The 19,619-nt window shown below is 48.4% G+C and overlaps 1 protein-coding gene across 5 annotated transcripts in view; it reads right to left on the bottom strand.

Moving 5' to 3' along the window:
- Nucleotides 1-19,619, bottom strand: part of SGSM1 (small G protein signaling modulator 1) — an 80,279-nt gene that overhangs the window by 37,308 nt on the left and 23,352 nt on the right. For all 5 annotated transcript variants that reach the window (XM_072802979.1, XM_072802983.1, XM_072802984.1 and 2 more), the window contains exons 4-12: nucleotides 18,797-18,959; nucleotides 17,117-17,269; nucleotides 13,849-13,916; nucleotides 13,430-13,575; nucleotides 13,167-13,298; nucleotides 10,151-10,275; nucleotides 4,697-4,764; nucleotides 3,489-3,652; nucleotides 2,964-3,096 (exon numbers count right to left, since the gene is read on the bottom strand). In XM_072802979.1, coding sequence (XP_072659080.1) covers nucleotides 2,964-3,096; nucleotides 3,489-3,652; nucleotides 4,697-4,764; nucleotides 10,151-10,275; nucleotides 13,167-13,298; nucleotides 13,430-13,575; nucleotides 13,849-13,916; nucleotides 17,117-17,269; nucleotides 18,797-18,959 — 1,152 coding nt within the window. The remainder of the gene's footprint in view (nucleotides 1-2,963; nucleotides 3,097-3,488; nucleotides 3,653-4,696; nucleotides 4,765-10,150; nucleotides 10,276-13,166; nucleotides 13,299-13,429; nucleotides 13,576-13,848; nucleotides 13,917-17,116; nucleotides 17,270-18,796; nucleotides 18,960-19,619) is intronic.

Here is a 19,619-nt window from a genome sequence, read left to right as displayed (position 1 = left end):
GCCTCAGTTTCCTCTTCTGAAAAACGAGGGTTGGTGATGACATTGGTACCCGCCTTGGAGGGCCGTAGTGAGGATTAAATTAGTTACAACATTGGAGAGGCAAAGGCAGGCCTGGCACACAGTGGCATCTGCTCATGGTACCTACTACTGCTCATTGACAAGCATTTTGCATTATGTGTCTGACACATCATCACACTGACTCCTCAGAATAGGATCCTGGGTGGGAAGTGCTGTTCTTCCCATTTTACAGACCTGGAGTCATTGGCCATGCTGCAGTGGCAGAGGTGAACGTGCTGATGTGTGCTTTTCTCAACTGGGGGCAATTTTGCTACATGACACTTGGCAGCGTCCGGAGATATTTCTGAGTGTCACAACTTGGTGGCAGGGGTGGTGGCAGATTTGCTACTTGGCGGTGAGTTAGGGGAGATGAGGGAAGCTGCTCAACATCCTATAATGCATGTGATGCCCCCCTCCCCAAGCAATCACTATCAATTATTCCATCTAAATGTCAGTAAGGGGGATCCCTGGGTGGCTCAGCGGTTTAGTGCCTGCCTTTGGCCCGGGGCGTGATCCTGTAGTCCCGAGATTGAGTCCCACATGAGGCTCCCTGCATGGAGCCTGCTTCTTCCTCTGCCTGTGTCTCTGCCTCTCTCTTTCTCTCTCTCTCTCTCTCTCTCTCTGTCTGTCTCTCATGAATAACTAAATAAAAATATTTTAAAAAATAAATTTATTTAAAAAAATGTCAGTAAGGGGACGCCTGGGTGGCTCAGCGGTTGAGCATCTGCCTTTGGCTTAGGGAGTGATCCCAGAGTCCCAGGATTGAGTCCTGCATCAGGCATCCTGCATGGAGCCTGCTTTTCCCTCTACCTGTGTCTCTGCCTCTCTCTCTCTCTCTCTGTCTTTCATGAATAAATAAATAAAATCTTAAAAAAAATAAAATGTCAGTAGGGCTACAATTGAGAAGCTTTGTTCCAAATAAACTGAGCTCATTGGGGTTTCCTCAGAAGCAGACAAGAATTCAAGTTCCAGCAGTTCTTTTGGGAGATGTTTCCAAGGAGCACCGGTAAGAGATGCGTGAAGAGACACAAGAAGGCAGAACAAACGGTTACTACTCAGGTTGCCACCATGCGCAACTGGTGCTTGATTTCCTGGGGTACCTCAGGAGATGTGTAGAGCACAAAGGTCTGAGCTTTCTCATCAGGGTAGCGGGTGAGGGAGCTGGGGCATTTATTTTTATTTTTTTAAGATTTTATTTATTTATTCATGAGAGACACACAGAGAGAGGCAGAGACACAGGCAGAGGGAGAAGCAGGTTCCCTGTGAAGGGCCTGATACAGGACTCGATCCCAGGACCCCGGATTATGCCCTGAGCCGAAGGCAGATACTCAACCACTGAGCCATCCAGGTGCCCCAACCCAGGCATTTATACACCAATTCTTGTCAGTTCTTGGTTGAGGGATGTTCCAGGGAGACACTGATTCTCTGACACCTCTGCCCTGCCCCACCCATGGGCAGAAGGGACCCTCAGGCAGAGAGACTCTAAGAATGGGAGCTGGCAACAGAGGGGCATGCACAGAGGGGCGTGGGTGGGTACAGTCAGCATCTGTTCTCCTGGCACATGCAGAGCCACAGCACACTAACATGGACAGTCCCCAAATAAGTAAGACATCCAGCACCCAGCCTGGTTCCCAGCAAAAGCCTACACATTATTTGTTGGATGAGTTCCTGTGGAGAGAATTTCCTGGGAAGGCAGGCCTGAGGTATCTGGCCCCTCTGATCAATCAGCTCTCTGGAAGGGCTGTGAGAGTCATAGTACAGCCAAGAGTCTGTGACAGCTCCAGGCCCTGCTCTTGGGTAGGAAGAGATGTAGTAATGAATGCTTCAGGATACTCTATGGATCTCGACGACACAGAAACATGAGGCTTTGATCCTAACTGGCCCACTGAAGGAATGAATATGAGGCTAACCCAAGAAACATAAGACCTTACCACCAAGCCTGCCCCACATCCCAGATCCAATTCAGCAGTGGATGAGAGCCAGAGCATGAAGTGGCCTGGCATGATTGGTCCACCTTTGCCAGGGAAAGACATCTGCTTTCAAAAGAGCCTCTTGTGACCCAGCTGTGGTCACTAAAGCACAGGTAGGCTCAGAGCCATTACCCATCAAATGGAACACAGCCACCCAAGGTTAAATAAAATGGGGTAGACAGAAGGAAACTACAACTCAATATTGAGTTATTGAACAGACATCCATACAGTGCTTAATAAATGCCAGGGCTCTTTCAGAGAACTTTTCAAACATTATAATCTTCATAATAACCCCATAGTAATGATGATAGTGATAGTAACTGTCTGCATTAACCAAGCATCTACATCACGGCAGCCACCGTGCAAAGTGCTGGACATACATTAGGGTCTCGTGTGCCAGTGCCTGGTGCTTTGTTTCCCCTCTGCTGTTTTCACTGTCATTTACTGAGGACCGACTGTATGCGAGACTTTATTCTATAGACTTTATGTTGATTACCTCTTTATCTCATGAATCTTGACATGAGCAATAGTAGAACAGCGGCTAATATTTATATATTCTGTGCCAAGAGACTTATCTCATTTAATCCCCACAAGGGTCCTATGATGCAGGTGCTGTGAACATCTCCATTTTGCAGATAAGGAAACCAAGACACAGAGGGCAAAGAGACTTGCCCCAGTTCAACCAGGATTCCAGAGCACACTGCCACTCCCCAATGCCACTTTCTGCTCAGGTGCATCTTTATTAAGCTAGGTAGCACATAGTTCTCATTTGGGGGGAAAACCGAGATACCAGCTTCCTGGTTCCAGGTCCCCCACCACCCCAGCCCCGCTGGCCTCAGAGTCCAGACTACTTGTCTTCTAATTCCAAACACCTGGAGTCATTCTCATGATCTGCTAACAGGTGGATCCCAGGAGCTCAGAGACAAGGCAGCTTACCGAATTCAGACTGCATGCCAGGGTAGATGATCCTGAACACATAATCTGTGGCCTCGTCATCTTCCTTGTCTGAAGACGTAGACTCAGCAGAACCCTGAGGGCTTCGCTTGCGCAGTTTGGGAAACACTTTGCCCTAAAAGAACGTGTTCCATTGCACCATCCTTGGGATACACCCGTCCCCACAATCTGCACAGCTTGAGGGTTTCAGTGGGGTGTGTATGTGCCCACGAAGCCATGCAAGGACCCACAGGCAAGAATGACTATACCCCCAGGCATCTGGGTGCCTCAGTTGGTTAAGCATCTGACTCTTGATTCAGCTCTGGTCATGATCTCAGGATCGTTAGATCGAGCCCTGAGTCTTGGGCACAGACGCTGGGTGTGGAGCCTACTTGGGATTCTCCCTCTCGCCACCCCCCACTCTACGTGCACATGTGCGCCTTCACTTTCTCTCTCTCAAAAAAAGAATGACCGCTCCCCATGGCTGACCCATACCCCAGCCTCTCTGGGTCCCCCAGGATCACTCACCTTCCCTCGCTGAGACCAGAGTGGAGGGTCCAGCTGCCCATGAGGGAGCAGCCCGTTTTCTAGGCATGAAAGGAACTGCAGGAGGTGCCCTCCCTTGGGGAAGCGGAAGGGCGGCCTCTGGATCCCATCCTGGCTGACCAACACCACTGTCCCGCCGCTGTCCACTGCCACCACAACCCAGCCAGAGAAGACCCAGTGGGAAGTCACTATGAGGTATGGCGATGGGGCCCTCCCAGCAAACACATCCCCCCAGGCATGCCAAGCTAGACCCATGGATCTCCTCCAAGCTCTGGGAAAGACCTGGGCAGAAGGTCAGGGGCTGTTTTAACCTCCCCTGAGCCCCTTCCATCCTACCTGCCACGGAGTGTGGCTAGCTTCTGTGAAGTCACCCACCAAAGGGAAATGAGGCCCACAAACATCCGATGCCTCCCAAGCACCCTCTATGAATTAACCTGACCTATTCTTGTATGGAGGCTTTCAGACCTATCCCTTCTCAGGGCAGTAGCTGACTTGCTGGCACATATTGAGCACTTACTGTATGTAAACAAAGCACTTTTAAGGCAGTGTCTTATTGGAATCCTCAAAACAGCTCTATGAGGTAGATCTACTATTGTCTATTTTACAAATGATGAAACCAAGGCTCAGAGAGGCTATGTAACTTGCTCAGAGCCACATAGGGCTTGGATAGACCCAAGTAGGGCTTGGATCTGTCTCACTAAATACGCTTAATGTTTTATGCCTTGATGCGGCACAGATCTCTTGCTTTCTACAGCAGGATGGTCTTCTACTTGTTCTGAACATACCTGCTTTGAGCTTTCAAGGAGAAATCTAGTTATTAATCCCAGATCTCCAGAGCACCGGCATTGGAATGACAAAGACCTGATTTTGAGCCCAAACTCTGGAGCTTAACAAGCTGTGTAACTTTTTGCCAAGCTGTTTAGAGCCCTGCTTGGCACATCATAAGTGCTCAATTAGGTGTCAGCAACTAACACCATGGGATTGATGCTGAGGCCTTAACATACGTCATATGTTTACAATAATGTCATGAAAAGGTGATATTGTGATTCCACTTTACAGATAGGGAACTGAGGCTCAGAGGGGAGAAGTCACTTGTTTGAGACTGTGCAAGTAGTAAGGAGGTGCGGCTGTGCAGGGGAGCCAGGAGAACACCCCAGCCCCATGCTCCCCCCACCCTCCGCAGTCCCTACCTTGCTGGTGGCAGTGCAGGTACACAATCTCTTCCAGGCGGATGGTCATGGCATAGTCCCAGTAGACGCTGGAAGGGGAGGGATGGTTAGGTCCACAGGATGCTGGCTCTTGGGGAAGGGCTCAGGAGGCCAGAAGACCACACCCATGGGTTCCTGCACCCTTCTCGCTAGGAACCATCTGTCCCCAACATCGGTATTCCAGGCTTCTCAGAATCTACCTCCCCTTCTTCTGGTCCCAGCACCCCACTTTTCTAGGGAACACTCTTTCTTACCCCCAGTCCATGTGACTGAGGCTGACCCCACCCAACCTCTATGCCACGATTCCAGGAATGGCCATCTGATGCTGGCCTGGCTGCTCAGCATATTCCACCGTTCTAGCCACAGTGATTGGCTCAGGGATGGCCCCAAGCCCAAGCAGAACCAGGGAGGCTCAATTGTTGGATTTATGTTAGAATAAACTGGGAAAAAGATGCTCCTTTCTGCTAGGGGAGTAGGGGCAAAGATGATAGAAATGGAGGGGGCCATGGCAAGAAAAGCCTGCCTGATGATGGTGTCAACAGGCAGGAAAGCAGAACCAAGAGGTGGAAAGAGTTCAGGTCCTCATCATTTGAGTCCCTGGATCCAGTCATGCCTGAAGCCACTACTCCCAGAATTTTTCAGCTCATGGGAGCCAGTGTCTAAGTCAACCTGAGTTTGGTTTCCTGTCACCGGTATCTAAGAGTCTTGACTCAGACCCCAACACCAGGCTACCGTGAATCCATGTGGTTAGAAGAGCCACTCAACAGCCTTGACTTCACAGGTCCCAGCAGCATGACTTATGAAGGCCTCTATGAGTCTCAGTTTCCTCCTCTGTAAAATGGGGGTGATAATTACCCACCATATAGCACTGCTGTGCTGATTATATGGACTCATGTATTTGAAGGGCTCGGTGCTGATACATAAAAAAAGTCCTTGGTTAATGGTCTCTGTGCTTACATACTTAAGGTTTTCCCTTTCCAGCTCAAAGGCCACTGCACTCCCCAAACAGATTGTTTTTCCCCCGGAACACCATGGAGGTGGGGCTCAGAGGAACCAGGGCTTTGCAGCAGCCAGGAGAAGGCATTGCACAGGTGTCCTTCAGATCCTGCTGTGGGGAGCAGAGCTGACCAACAGCTTCAGAGGCTGCTCCCCACGTCCCCAGATCCACCATGTTTGCACCAAGGCCATGCTTCTCTTGGGCTGCTCTCAGCCAGGACTGAGCACATGGGAGTGCCAGTGTGCGTCTGTTCCTCCAGGATGGGGCAGGGGTGGGGGTGGGGCTCGTCTTATGGCCAGGTTTAGCCCAGGGACTCCCAATTGGTCTGGCTGAACACTCTAAGAACTGCAGTGTCTGAGACTCTTCCTACCCCTTCTTTCTTTCCTCTCCCTGTTCAGAGAGGTCAGACCAGGTTCATGGTCACTCATATAAGGTGCCACTCACACTACATCTCTCTTGCATGTCTGTCTGCATCTGCTTCTTGATGGACCCGAACCAACACAGGCTTTAAGGTCAGACTTCAAACCCCACTTCTACCAACTATACTGAATCAGTCCCCTCTCCTCTATGGGCCTCAGTTTTCCTAGCTGTCACATGAGGAAGTTGGAACAGAAGCTCCCTAAGGGACCTTCCTGCACTGGTCTGCACTAGTCAGCCTTGCCAGGATCCGTGTGGCGAACGTTCTTGGAGGGCAGCCAAGCACACAAGCGTGTTCAGAGGAGCAGCTTCTGCAGAGTCCCTCACATGGGAGTCTTGGCCAGGTGGTCCTTCTCTGGGCTCCCACATCGTGCTCATCACCTAGGGCTGCAATTGCCTGTTTTCTCCTGTCTCCCCGAGAGGTGCTGAACTGGACAGCGACTGGGCTTTTTGTTCATTTCTACAAGATGCTCAGAGAGTATTAAGGAGGAAATACTAAATGCAGAGCAACTTTCCAACTACCACCAGACACCAAGGGGAGGAGCTGTGGCCACAGTCCCTTTGGAGCTGTGTAACTTGACACCAACAGCCTCCAGATTCCAGCCTCCCTGCTAAGGGCTTTACCCTGCTTTTCTTTTCTTTTCTTTTCTTTTCTTTTCTTTTCTTTTCTTTTCTTTTCTTTTTTCTTTTCTTTCTTTTTTCTTTCTTTCTTTCTCCTTCCTTCCTTCCTTCCTTCCTTCCTTCCTTCCTTCTTTTAAGATTTACTTGTTTATTACTTGTTTATTTAGTCATGACGGTGGCGGGGGGGGGGGGGGGGGGGGGAGACGACAGAGACACAGGCAGAGGGAGAAAGAGGGAGAAGCAGGCCCCCTGCAGGAGCCCGATGTGGGACTCGATCCTGGATCTCCAGGATCACACCCTGGGCTGAAGGCGGCACTAAACCGCTGGGCTACCAGGGCTGCCCTACCCTGCATTTTCTTATTGACTCTTGCCTGTATGTCTGTTTGGAGGCTCTGTGACCACATCTCCATTTTACATCAGATGAACAAACTGAGGCTCCGGGAGGTGAAGCTGACTGTCCAAGATCACTTGACTGGGAAGGAGCAAAAGCTGGACTTCTGTTTCCATTTTACATGTTTTAATAGCTTCCTAGGGACACCTGGGTGGTTCAGTGGTTGAGGGTCTGCCTTCAGCTCAGGGTGTGGTCCTGGGGTCCTGGGATTGAGTCCCACATCGGGCTCCCTGCATGAGGCCTGCTTCTCCCTCTGCCTGTGACTCTGCTTCTCTCTCTAGGTCTCTCATGAATAAATAAATAAAATCTTAAAAAAAAAAAAAAACAGCTTCCTAGAGTAGAACTGCTGGGTCACATGGTAAGGGTAGGTCATAAGAAGCTTCCATGTGTATTATGCAGCAAATAAAAATGATGCTATTAAAAAAGAAAGAAAGAAAGGAAAGGAAACTTCCAGACTTGTTTGTGAAGTGGTTGTACCATCAGCGGGGTGGGGGGGGGGGGGCAGTTCCAGCTGCTACTCCACATGGCAGGGCTGACATCTGAGCCAAGCGCAGCCTGATTCCTGAACCCAAATAATGACTCTTTGGTGATATTTCCTCACCTATCCTAGGAAAGTCAGCTGGGGAGTTCTGATCTTGGTTGTACAAGAAGGGTGCTGGCTGGGACAAGAGAAGAGGTACTGAAGCTCCTTAGATAAAGACCACATCCCTTCTCTTCATTGTCTCTTGGTCCCTAAAGAGACACTGGAGCCCCTGGGCACTCCCATTTCCTACACGCTAACTTCCATGTTTCTGACCCCCCACTTTTTTCTCTTTCACTGAGCTCTGGGTTCCAGGCAGGAATAACAAGGATAGATAGGGGTTCAGAGCTCAGGGCTGGGGAAGTCTCAGAGTGACCTTGAAAGTGCAGACTCAGATGGAATCAAAGATCAATGTGCCTAGGATGTGCCTATTCACAGAAGAAAAGATGATGCAGAAAGACAGAGTCCCTAGTGATCTGAGTTGGAGGGAGTCGGCAGGGGGCAGCTGCTGGGCAATCATTTGATTCAAGCCTTCTCCAAAACATTAGCATTAAAAGTTTCTGCCCATACAACCCTGGGCTTAAGTCCAACCAACAAGCAGGGTCCATGGACTGTGATGTTTGACAGGAGACACTTCCATGTATGGGTAACCCCTGAAAACCCTTTGGGAATCCTTTAAGTTCTGGGGAGGTCACTTGTCCACCCCCCTCATTTGATAGAAGCTGGGGAACTGGGACACCTGGGTGGCTCGGGTGGTTGAGCGTCTGCCTTTGACTCAGGGCATGATCCTGGGATCTGGAATCGAGTCCCGCATGGGGCTCCTTGCAGGGAGCCTGCTTATCCCTCTGCCTGTGTCTCTGCCTCTCTCTCTGTGTCTCTCATGAACAAATAAACAAATAATGAAAAAAAAAGAAGCTGAGGAACTGAGGCCCAGAGATAGGGAAGGACATACCCCAAGTCACACATCAAGACAAGGACCAAGGAGGCACTTGGTACAATAACATACATTTATCCATTTATCTGCCTATTCGTTTTCTGTCAGGTATAAGGTAAATATAGTATAAGCTCTGAAAAGGTAAAGATTATCCTCTCCTTTTCTGAATGTTCTCTATCTCTTGTATTTAGCACAGTGCCTAGCACACTGTGTTAATATCTGATGCTGCTCCGTTAATATGTGATGAATGAAGGGGGGCCTGGGTGGCTCAGTCAGTTAAGCGTCTCCCATCAGCTTGACCCCTGATGTCCTGGGATTGAGCCCCAATCAGGCTCCCTGCCCAGTGGGGGAGTCTGCTTCTCCCTCTGCCCCAACCCCCACCTCAAATAAATAAATAAAAAATCTTAGAAAAAAAATCTGACAAATGAATCCAGGTCCCCTGACTTCCCTGCTCCATTTCACAGAGGTTATCCAAGCACCTATACTTTGTGCTAGGATTGGTGGCAGGTGCTGGAGAGAAGATATGAGCAAGGAAGATTCCTTGCTTCCATGGAACTGAGGTCTAGAAGGCAATAGCTGGTATACACATGGGCACAGATTTATTACTAGACTTATGCTAGAAGGAGATTCAGAGCTCCCTGTGATCCAAAATCAGCTGGGAGGCTCTGGGTTTAAGATGAACAGGCTGAAATAATGTCCTAGGCCAAGGGCATCTCCTTGGCCCCATACTGCTCCTTGGGGAGGGTTTCTTGATCAGAAACTCTGGAGTCTGGCTGGAGCTTAGTTATGTGGCCCAGCCTACAACCGACTGTACCTCCCACTGACCGTCTCTGAAGATAGATGGCCACCTCTGCGTGAGAAGTGGCCAGCTTGGAGAATCCCATTCATCACATCACGGCCTGGGGTTACTCACACCAAAGCTTAACATGAAACAGAACACAATAATGGTATTCTACTTATGTTCTTTGAAAAGAGCCCTTATTTTATATAGAGCTGCCAAGACTCCTCAAGCTGAACTAATCAGGCCGGCTGCACTCTGCACAGTGTCTTCTCTTTGTTTGCATTCCTTCTAGGGCCTTCTCTAACTGTCCTGGGACATGGGGTTGCAGCAGGGAATCCCTGGTTTCTGAATTTCTTCAAAGCATGACACCAAAGCCTTTGCTGAGCCTTATAAATTGTGGGATATCACAAGGAGATGCATCCCTGGCCCAGATGCCCACCAAACAACACCTGCTTTCCTTCTTTACTGAGTGATGGGAAAGAAGGCAGCAGATCTGGGAATATTTGCCATTGGCGGGCTTCCAAGATCTTTTGTTAAGATTTCTCCCACCAGGGTGGCATTTGGACCATGGTTTGCCTAACTCCCATACCCTAGGATTCTTCTAGTTGGTTTCTAAATCCTCCCAATGAGTTACCCATAAGGCTACAGCTGCAGGGAGGCTGGGCCAAGCAGCTGCAACAACCAGACAGGGCAGCAGGCCAAGGGCAGGGCACAAAGAGTGCACAGAGCACAAACGTCCCCATGTCCAGGGTAGGAGAGGGACCCGGCACCCTACCTCCTCTCATAGTCCAGGTCCCCCATCGACCCATTCATCAGCTGGTTAGGCGTCCATTTCAAGGTCATGATGTCAGCTGTCTGGTGCAGGGACAGGTACCCTGGCACAGCCTCCATATCATCCCTCTGCAGAAAGATGGTGTAGGCTCAGTCAAAGCGCCAGAGTCACAGTGATCATGGGCCCTGACCCACCTGATTTGGGATGCATAACCAGAACCAAGAGGTTGGGTCACGCCTTCCAAGGCCATGGCAATTTGGAAGATCCTGAACCTCCCTCCAGGTGGCCATGTTAAGCAAAGCAGTTTGTAACCAACCACCCAGGATGCGTTCTAGAGATCCAGCTATCAAAGCTGGCCCCATCCCCATACATACTTTCACACTCACACTTCCCCCCACAAACATGGTTCAGGGGGCCTACTGCAAAGGTGGGGCTGATGGCTGGAAGAGGTTCTACCCCTCTTCAACACCACCCTCTCCTTAACAGAAGGCATTTATCTGGCATCATTTTTGGCCAGTCTTAAGGGAGAAAAAGAGGGCAGCTAGAGCCCTATGCCCACTCCACAAACATTTTCCAGAATCTCCCTCCCCAAATACCCACACCATGCTCCCTGCCCAGCAGCCTGACCTTGTCTTCCCAATTAGCCTGCAGAGCTTCTCACCTGCTCGCTCTGCTTTACCCCAAGTGGGGTTTGAGGGAGGGGGCTATCCCTGAGCCTCACACACAGAGGAGGAAATTTCTCCACCAAATTCAACCAAACAACACGTGGGGATGGACAGCTGACATTTCCTGAGCACCTAGTGTGTACCAAGCATAGCTCAGCTTCACACGCATGGTCTCCATTTAACCACACAGGTGGTTAATGGGATTAACCACACAGGTGGTTAATGGTTAATGCTGGAGCACCACAGCCTTATTTCATGAATGTTTTTCACATTTTAATGTACCCAAAATGGGGATGCATCTGATAATCAATGGCATCTCATGATCATGACATAGTGGTCACTGCCTGCTCTCATGCAAACTCAGGCCAAGTTGTTCAGATGTTACTATTCCAATTCAGATTTGAACGTGGCTGTTCCTTCACATGTGGAATACAGGTGCGATTTTAAATGTCTTCAAAAAGATGAGACTGATTCATCTTCGAATCAAAAAGGGATTGTGTGTGAAGAAAAGCTGGCAACAGAACAAGAGAGCACTGATGTGATACTGGCAAAGCAGACACACTATTCACTGCTGCACGGATGCCCACAATTCCAGATTGTCTTGCAAAACAACAACTGAGTGCACGCGTTTGCAAGAAATGCTGTACCTCTGGCACTCTTCATCAGAGGTCAGCAGATTTTCTACAAAGGGTCGGATAGGGAATAATTCTGGCACCGTGATCCATACAGGCTCAGTTGCAACAAGTCAACTCTCCGTTATAACCTGAAAGCAGCCATACACGATATGTAATGGGCATGGCTGGGTTACAATGAAATTTTATTTGCAAAAACAGGTAGAGCACTGCATTTGGCCAGTGGGCTACACAGTTTGCTGACTCTTCCTTATGATGAAACAGAAAACAATATTTGGTGGAAAAATATACTGATGTCTCTATGTCAAAAAGTGATATGAAGATTAAACCCTAAAATGTGAAGTTTTAGGACTAGCTTAACCAATGAATATCAATTATATGTTCCCTTGTGTGTAGTTACAAGTATAATGTACAATTTAAAAAAGTGTATCCAGATATATCTCAACTCTTTCAAAAAATGTAAAACAAAATTTCCAAGTACTGAGAAAACATTTTATCTAACTTAATAGTTTTTTACTTCCTGATGGTTATGTTAAAAACATGGGATGTCTTAAATTCACAGCTTCTTAGATCTGAGGAGGTAAGATCTTATACCCACTGTGATGTGGATACTAAGGTTCAGAGGGAGAAGTGACTCACTCAGGGCCACCCAATGACCACAACTGTCACTGGAGAGCTGGAGAGGCCAACAGTTCTCCCTCTGCTTCCTCCCAACTGAGTCCAAATACCACACTGATCCAAGTGGTCTTAGGAAGGGAACAGCAAAGGAGTTATCTATTGGGTGAGGGCAGGAGCTTTGTGTGCCTTGCTCACCACCCATCCCTGAGAGCTGGATGAGCGCAGAGGCATAGAAGGTGACTGATGAATGACATAGACTCTCACAATGGGCAGCCTGAATTTTTCCCTTACTTCCCCACCACACATACTTCAGTGTTATCACCTTTGAGTATACTACTTGCCTCAAATGGTTGTTGTGAGCTTAAATTGAGTTAATACAATTAAAAGCACTAGCATGGTGCCTGACATATCCAGGGAGCACTCAATAAACCATGAAGATATTTATCTTGATGTCCTCAGCATCTAGTGCATGCAAAGTCCAGTATAAGTATTTGCTGAATGAGTTATAATGGGAGAGAATGGACGGATAGGCAGCTAGGTGGACAGGTGGGCAGAGAAATGGATGGAAAATAAATGACACAGATGGATAGATGTATGAGTGGATCTATGTGGATGTATGTAAAGATGGGTGGGTGGATGGATGGACAGACATGTAGAAATGGGTAGATGGATAGAAGAATGAATGGGTAAGTAGATGGATGGATGGAAGATGGGTAGACAGGTGGGTGGGTGGGTGGGTGGATGGATGGATGGATGACTGGTTGGATGCAAACATGGGTGGATGGATGAATAGTTGGATAGATAGATGAATGGATAGATATAAAAATGGGTGGAGGGATGGATGGATGGATGGATGGATGGATGGATGGATGGAAGATAGGGGATAGATGAATGGATGGATGGATGAATGGATGGATAGATAGAAGGAAATGTCATATGGATGAATGGATGGACAGATGGGAGTACTGGCAGATGAATGAAGAGATGGATATGTGGGTAGATGGATGGATGAATGGATAAGCAACCTAGAGCCAGAGGAAACTCTTTCTCTATAACCTGAAGACAGACCCCCCGTGGAAGATCTGGGCCCAAGATCTCTCTCACCGGCTGAACCAGAACATTGTTCTTGCCATAGAGCAGCGTGGCCCGGGAGTTCTGGTGCAGGGACTCTACATAGTCACGGGCAGAAAGGGATGGTCGATCATCCATGCTGCCACTCGAATGCCTCTTCTGGATCTGGCATGTGGAAAGGAGGTGCAGGATGAGGCCTGGGTGACCCTCAGCATCCCACTCATTCCCCAACTACATATCAAGTTTGGAACCCAGCCTCCCTCCCTCCCAGGGCCCCGCAATTCACCCCTACTCACACAGAGGGCTGGACGCTTTGTGGGTGAGTCCTGTCGCAGGTGCGAGCTATGGATGCGGTGCCTCTGGACAAGCTCATCAGCAGATGGATCAGTCCAGAAGTGATCTGCAGTCTTCATCTTGGTATACTCCAGAGCACAGGGCCCCACTGTGAAGCATACAGGGGCTGGGAATCCATAGCCCTGGAAAGTCTACCCACTCATCTACCCCAAGATGGGCCAGCATTTTCACCACCTCTCCCCTCCAGCTGGTGAGTATGCCCCAGGGTCCTTCCAAGGAGAGGCCAGCATTGAGACCTGAGGAGCAGGGAATAGGGAGGTTTGGATGGAGGAGGCTGGAGGGGGATGAAAGAAGCCCTTCGGATGCACCAGTGAGCTGAGACCAGAGATCCAGATGAAGCTCAGAGCACTGGACCACTTACCCAACAAAGATGCAAGGATGGGGCCATCCACCGGGTCCATTAGGAGGGCTTCCTTCTCATAGTATTTACTATCAAGAGAAAAGGACAAGCCCGTTTAGATGGCAACCAGCAGAGGGCGCACAATGGCCTGTGACCTGATGGTTAAGCGCCAACTGCCTTAGGTTCCCTTCTTGTCACCCCGTTACCTCAGATGTCCCATCTGCAAAATTGGTGCAATAAAATTATACCTCCTAGGACGACAGATGTGAGGTTTTTACTTAGCTGTGCTTGGCACGTAACCACAGAATACATGGCTATGATAAAGCCTTAATGAGAGTAATAGAAATAATAATTGGAAGTTTGCTCCAGGCTGGTTCTATCCACTTCTACTGCATCTTCCGCTTCAGATGGCAAGTAGCTTAGGGGCTCAGATGAGGTCTACCCTTCTAAAATTATTGAGGCAACAAGATGCTTTTTAGCTGTGGCATGTCCTGAAAAGCTGTATTAACAGGACTTCCTGCCCAGACAACTCATGCCTCATGTGCTCAAAAGCGCCCCCTGGCTTCTGGGTCTTCAAAATAACTTGTGTTGTGGGGCAGTAAGATGTTTGGGCTGTTTTTGGTTTTTGTTTCTTTGTCTGAGTTGTTGTGTAGTGGCTTCTAATTCTCTGCAAACCCATACAATCTAGAAACAGAATACTAGAGTCGGAAAAGACTTTGTTCTACCCTCCTGAGGGATCTCAGGCTCAGAGAGGGTAAGTGACTCGCGGGAAGCCACACAGCAGGTGGATGTAGGCTACACCCAGCCAGCCAGGCTCTTCCTGTCCTACAGGAGGGCATGAAGAACACAGGATGAGGAGTGAGACACACTGAGTAGGAGCCAAGCTTGGCCATTCCTGTCCTCGCTATGTGTCCCTGGGTAGGTGACTACCTTCTCTCAGCTGCAGTGACCTCTGCTGTAAAATGGGAAGAAATAACAGAATTCGCCTGCCAAGCTGGTTGGGAGGATTATATGCTGAGCTGCTTGTACAGGAAGTTCTCACCAAATCGTGGCAACTTCCGTGTATTTTTGCCCCAAAGGAACCTTCTATCCGCCAGAATATTGGCTGAAGCAGAACTGACGTGCTCTGTATGTGTTCAGCAACAAGTTTATAGATTTGGCATCCTATCTGAAGATAAGGCTTCAAGGCACTTTCCACTCTGCTGCTCAGTTTCCATTCCGAAAATCAGCACAGTTACCTGATCATAAACCTTGGAAATCCTGCCTTCAAAAATAGCAAGTAGGATTGGGAGCAAGATGAAGGGTAGCCCAAGGGAGCTTCTTTGGGGTGACAGGTTTCGCTGGAACAGTTCTGTGTCCTGACTGTGGTGTAAGTTATACAAAACTATATGTGTGTGTTAAAATTCCACAGAATTATGCAGAAAAGGGACACCTGGGTGGCTCAGAGGTTGGGCATCTGCCTTTGGCTCAGGACACCACAGATCCTGGGGTCCTGGGGCCTTTTTTTTTTTTTTTTGTATATATTTTTTCTGGAGTTCGATTTTCCAACATATAGTAAAACACCCAGTGCTCATCCTGTCAACTGCCCCCCTCAGTGTCCGTCACCCAGTCACCCTACGGGTCCTGGGATCTACTCCCACATCGGCTCCCTGCATTGGGCCTGCTTCTCTCTCTGTGTCTCTGCCTTTCTCTCTGTGTCTATCAAAGATAAATAAAATCTTTTAAAAAAAGTATACAGGAAAAAAAATGGCCATATGTAAAAACTAGTGAAATCCAAATAAAGTTTGTCCTTCAGTTAACAGTATTGTACCAATCGCAATTTCCTGTTTTGATGCTTGTACTATGGTTATGCAGGATGTTATCACTAAGGGTAGGGGAGACTCTGTACTAATGTTACAACTTCTGTGTGAATGTAAAAAAATAAGTTTAATAAATAAAGAGGTTGGCGTTATTGCTGAAATAAATCACTAATTCCTTTTGGCTGATTTATTCAGCGGAAAACACAAGGTCATAGACCAAAGGCAGTAACTACAGAGGCCCTGAACCCACGTTAGGGCACAGAGCAGAGACTTGTCATAATTCACGAGAAGGTGTAATTGGACTCCAGAGCCTGGATTTCTTCCAGTTCCTCTCCTGCCTCCTGGCCTTTGCACCTGCTGTCCCTCTGCTAGAAACACTCTTTCCCCTACACCTTTACCCGGTTAATGCCTACCGGCACTTCAAATGGAAGCTTAACTGCCATGTATTACAGGACACTTTCCCTGACCACCCAGAGGAGATTAAACACCACCCACCTAGTTTGGAATATTCATCATATATTATCCCAATTATTAATTACCTGTTTTCCCTGCTACAATGTGAGGTTAATGAAGAGAAGGATTTGCTCTATACTTTCAGACATATTTTCCAGGCAAACAATAAAAGATAATCATAATACCCATTTTACGTGAAGATGTGGTTAAATAGGTACTTTCATATACCAAGAGATGAGGAGATTCTCATGTATTTCCTGGATATTCTCTCTCTCCCTCTCCCTCTGGCTGGAAAGGAGTACTGGTCGTGAAGTCTCAGATTTTACATTCTTCCCCAGCTTCCCTATCCCTTAGCATAACATCCAAGCTTTGAACATGACAGTTAAGACCAATGTATCCCCAACATCCAAGGTTAGTGCCTGGCACTTGCTAGGTGCTCATTAAATATTTGTTGGAAGAATGTATGGATGGATAAATGCTTGCCAAGAGGGCTCATACTACAAAACATTTACACCAAGTTGATCTGAGCTAGAAAAAAAAAATGTAAGAAAGTATCATTATAAATTTCCAAAATGCTGTGGACTCACTATCTTCCCTTCTCACCTCTTCTCCAGAATGGCAGCGATCCCTGTCCCACTTACCAAATGAGAGCAGAGACACAGAGAAGCTAAATGACTCCTCTAAGGGCCATGGTTAGTCTTCTTACTACATGAAGTAGTCTTCTTACTACTTCTTACTTACATGGTTAGTCTTAGCTTAATTCATGGGAGAAGAAAGATGCCTAAGATTTGCAAGATCCTACACCCAACTCCTAATCTGGAGATCCGGCGTTGCCAGTAAGCAACTGAATTGTCCCAAGGTCCTAAACTAGGCTAATTCGGAGACGAACATCCAGACGGCCTTCATGTAATCTCTTTCAAGTCAAGTCCATATCAAGGGGGAGAAAAGAAAGGTGCTTTGTGCAACAGGGTGCAATTTCTAAGAAGGCCAGCAGGTGGCGGCAGAGCACACCCAGGCGTCCGGTCTTCCTGGCTCACCTGCTGTTTTCCACCAGGTAATGCACAATTTTGTCCAGCACCTTCTCAAACAAGGCAGTGCGGATCCACAGGTGCTTGATGGCCAGTGGGGACAGGCTGGGCAGCTTCGGCAGCTTCCGCACATTCTCCTGGAGGCCCTGGATCTGATTTCGCCTTCAAGACCAGTAAAGAAGAAGGATGAATATTGACAAAAGAGGAAATCCAACAGGACCAATATGCAAACAGCAACCTCTCAAGGAAATGAAGGAATGGCAACTAAAACAACAAAAGAGCCCTTATTGCTCCTGGCAAGTGGACAAAGAGTTGGAGGAATCATCATACCCAGCAAACATGAAGACACAGTGAAATACACTTTCATACACTGTTGATGGGTAAGCCGGATTCTCATAGTGATTCAATTCTCTTCTCTTCTACCTATCTGTCATGGATGAGTGGTTGCATGAATGAAGGAATGGCTCTCCCTTACCACCTGGCATGGGTATCTCTAATTCCTCCATTAGAAAGTCACTCCCAATATCATGGAAGGCCGATGGACATCCACCCCTTTAAGAAGTTCTCAGCAAACACTTGGGAATTTAGCAGATGGACTGGAAGACACCTGAAAACCAAGTGGCTGAGGAGTCAGATTCCTAATGGGAGTTGGCAATGTGAAATCCACAGCCCTGCCCATCACACAGTTCTGGCCAGCAGCTCTGGGCTGGTATGGCCTGAAAGGCAAGGCAAGGGCCATTGCCCATCCAGTGAAGTGGAGGGAGTACCCACGGCAGAGAAGGCAAACATGGCATGCGTGCTTCTCTCTCCTGTCTCTTGCCATCTAATCAATCCGAGCATTCTTTCCTGTGAAACCCAAGAGTAGCTCTAGAATCTTTCACAACAAGGTCCTTTGGGCAGCCTCTAGCAACAACTGGAGCTGAAACCTATTTGCCATCCCTGACCAGGCTCCAGATCAAGGCTTTGGCTGAACAACTGGGGCTCTCGTGAGGCTCTGGTGGAGGGGGCTCAGGTACACATACTCAGGCCATGAGCCTCCCCCCCAGTAAATATAATCAGCTCTTAAGACATGTGAGTGAAGTCAAGGCTTCCCTTCAATGGTGGCCTCAATGTGACACCTCGTCCATGCAGACAGAGACCATACTGCTTTGATTAAACTTTGGTCTTCCTGCATCCAGAATGGGGTCTGGCTCCCAAGAGCCACTTATGCATTCAACAATCGTGTCTCGAACATTTTCCAGGTGCTAGGCACTGTCCAGGCACTGGGGATGGGGAGTAGCAGATGTTAATTGTCTGTTCTCAGGAGTTCAGAGTTAAGTGGGGAAGATAGACAAGAATCAAGGAAACAAATGAAAGAGTAATGAGAGGTGGTGATAACCGCAGCGAAGTAAACAGAGTGACAATCTAAAAGAAAAATGGGGTGAGGGTTGGAATTTACCCTTAACTGGGGCAAGGCCTGAGATGACAAGAAACTAGCCACAGAAAATGAAGTATGGGAACCGGGTGGTGGGTAGAACATGTGCAAAGGCCCTGGGGTAGGAAACAATCTGGCAGATATGGGGAGCAGAAAGGAAACTGGAGAGAGTGGCAGGAGGCATGGGTTCTTGCAGAGCTCAGGGAGGAACGTGGAGTCAGGGGGACTGTCCTCTGCAGGGCGTGCCCTGCCCATACCCCATGCTCCATACTCACGTGCTCTCAATCAGCTGCTCCAGGTCCTGCACCTTGTGGCTCAGCTCCTCGGCTGGCGGGAAGTTCTTGCCCACTTTCATGAAGAGAGCTGCAATCTTGTTGCTGCGCAGAAAGCCAGCCGCCCGCCGCCGCAGCCCATGCAGGACACAGGCCTCCACAGCCGCTGTAGGGACATGACAGTCAGTAGGCCCTGCCCCGCCCACACTCCCACGCGCCCAGCCCAGGACTTCAGTCACACAGAGGCGCCTTGGAGAGCTGCGGGCCCAGCATCTCAGAATTCATGAGAGCATCACATGGGAAAACCGCATATGCCTCTCTCCCTTCCACTCCCTCGAAAGGGAGCAAGACAGCTGAGGAGTTAACCTATGCTCGCTGCCCAAGGTCAGACTATCTGCCCACATCCTTTCCCAGACACTAAGCAGTCGTGTGACCTCCAGCAACTACTTCCCCTCCTTGTGTCTCAGTTTCTTCATCTGTGAAGTGGGGAGAACATGAACGTGCATCTTAAAAGGTTGCTGTTAGAATGAGGTGGAAAAAATGCATGGAAAGCACTTCACATAGAGCCCAGTACACAGTAAGTGCTTTAGGAACATTAGCTATTACTCCTGCCAGGGAGAGAGGAGGGACCAGACCACAGGACTGTTGAGCTTTGTCTGGGCTCAAGATAAAAGTGACATGAACGTCACTCCTGTGATTCCAGTAACAGCTAGCATTACAGATCTCATTCTCCCTCTGCCACAGCCAAGGAAGAAAGGACAACCATCCCCATTTTTCAGATGTGAAAACCGAGGCTCTAAGAAGCAAACCAAATTGCCCAGGGCCA

This window comes from Canis lupus, chromosome 27 (assembly GCF_048164855.1).
Source record: "Canis lupus baileyi chromosome 27, mCanLup2.hap1, whole genome shotgun sequence".
In the NCBI taxonomy this organism is placed as follows: domain Eukaryota; kingdom Metazoa; phylum Chordata; class Mammalia; order Carnivora; family Canidae; genus Canis; species Canis lupus.
The sequence above is the reverse complement of the archived record's forward strand: the minus strand, read 5'-3'. Positions and strand labels throughout refer to the sequence as shown.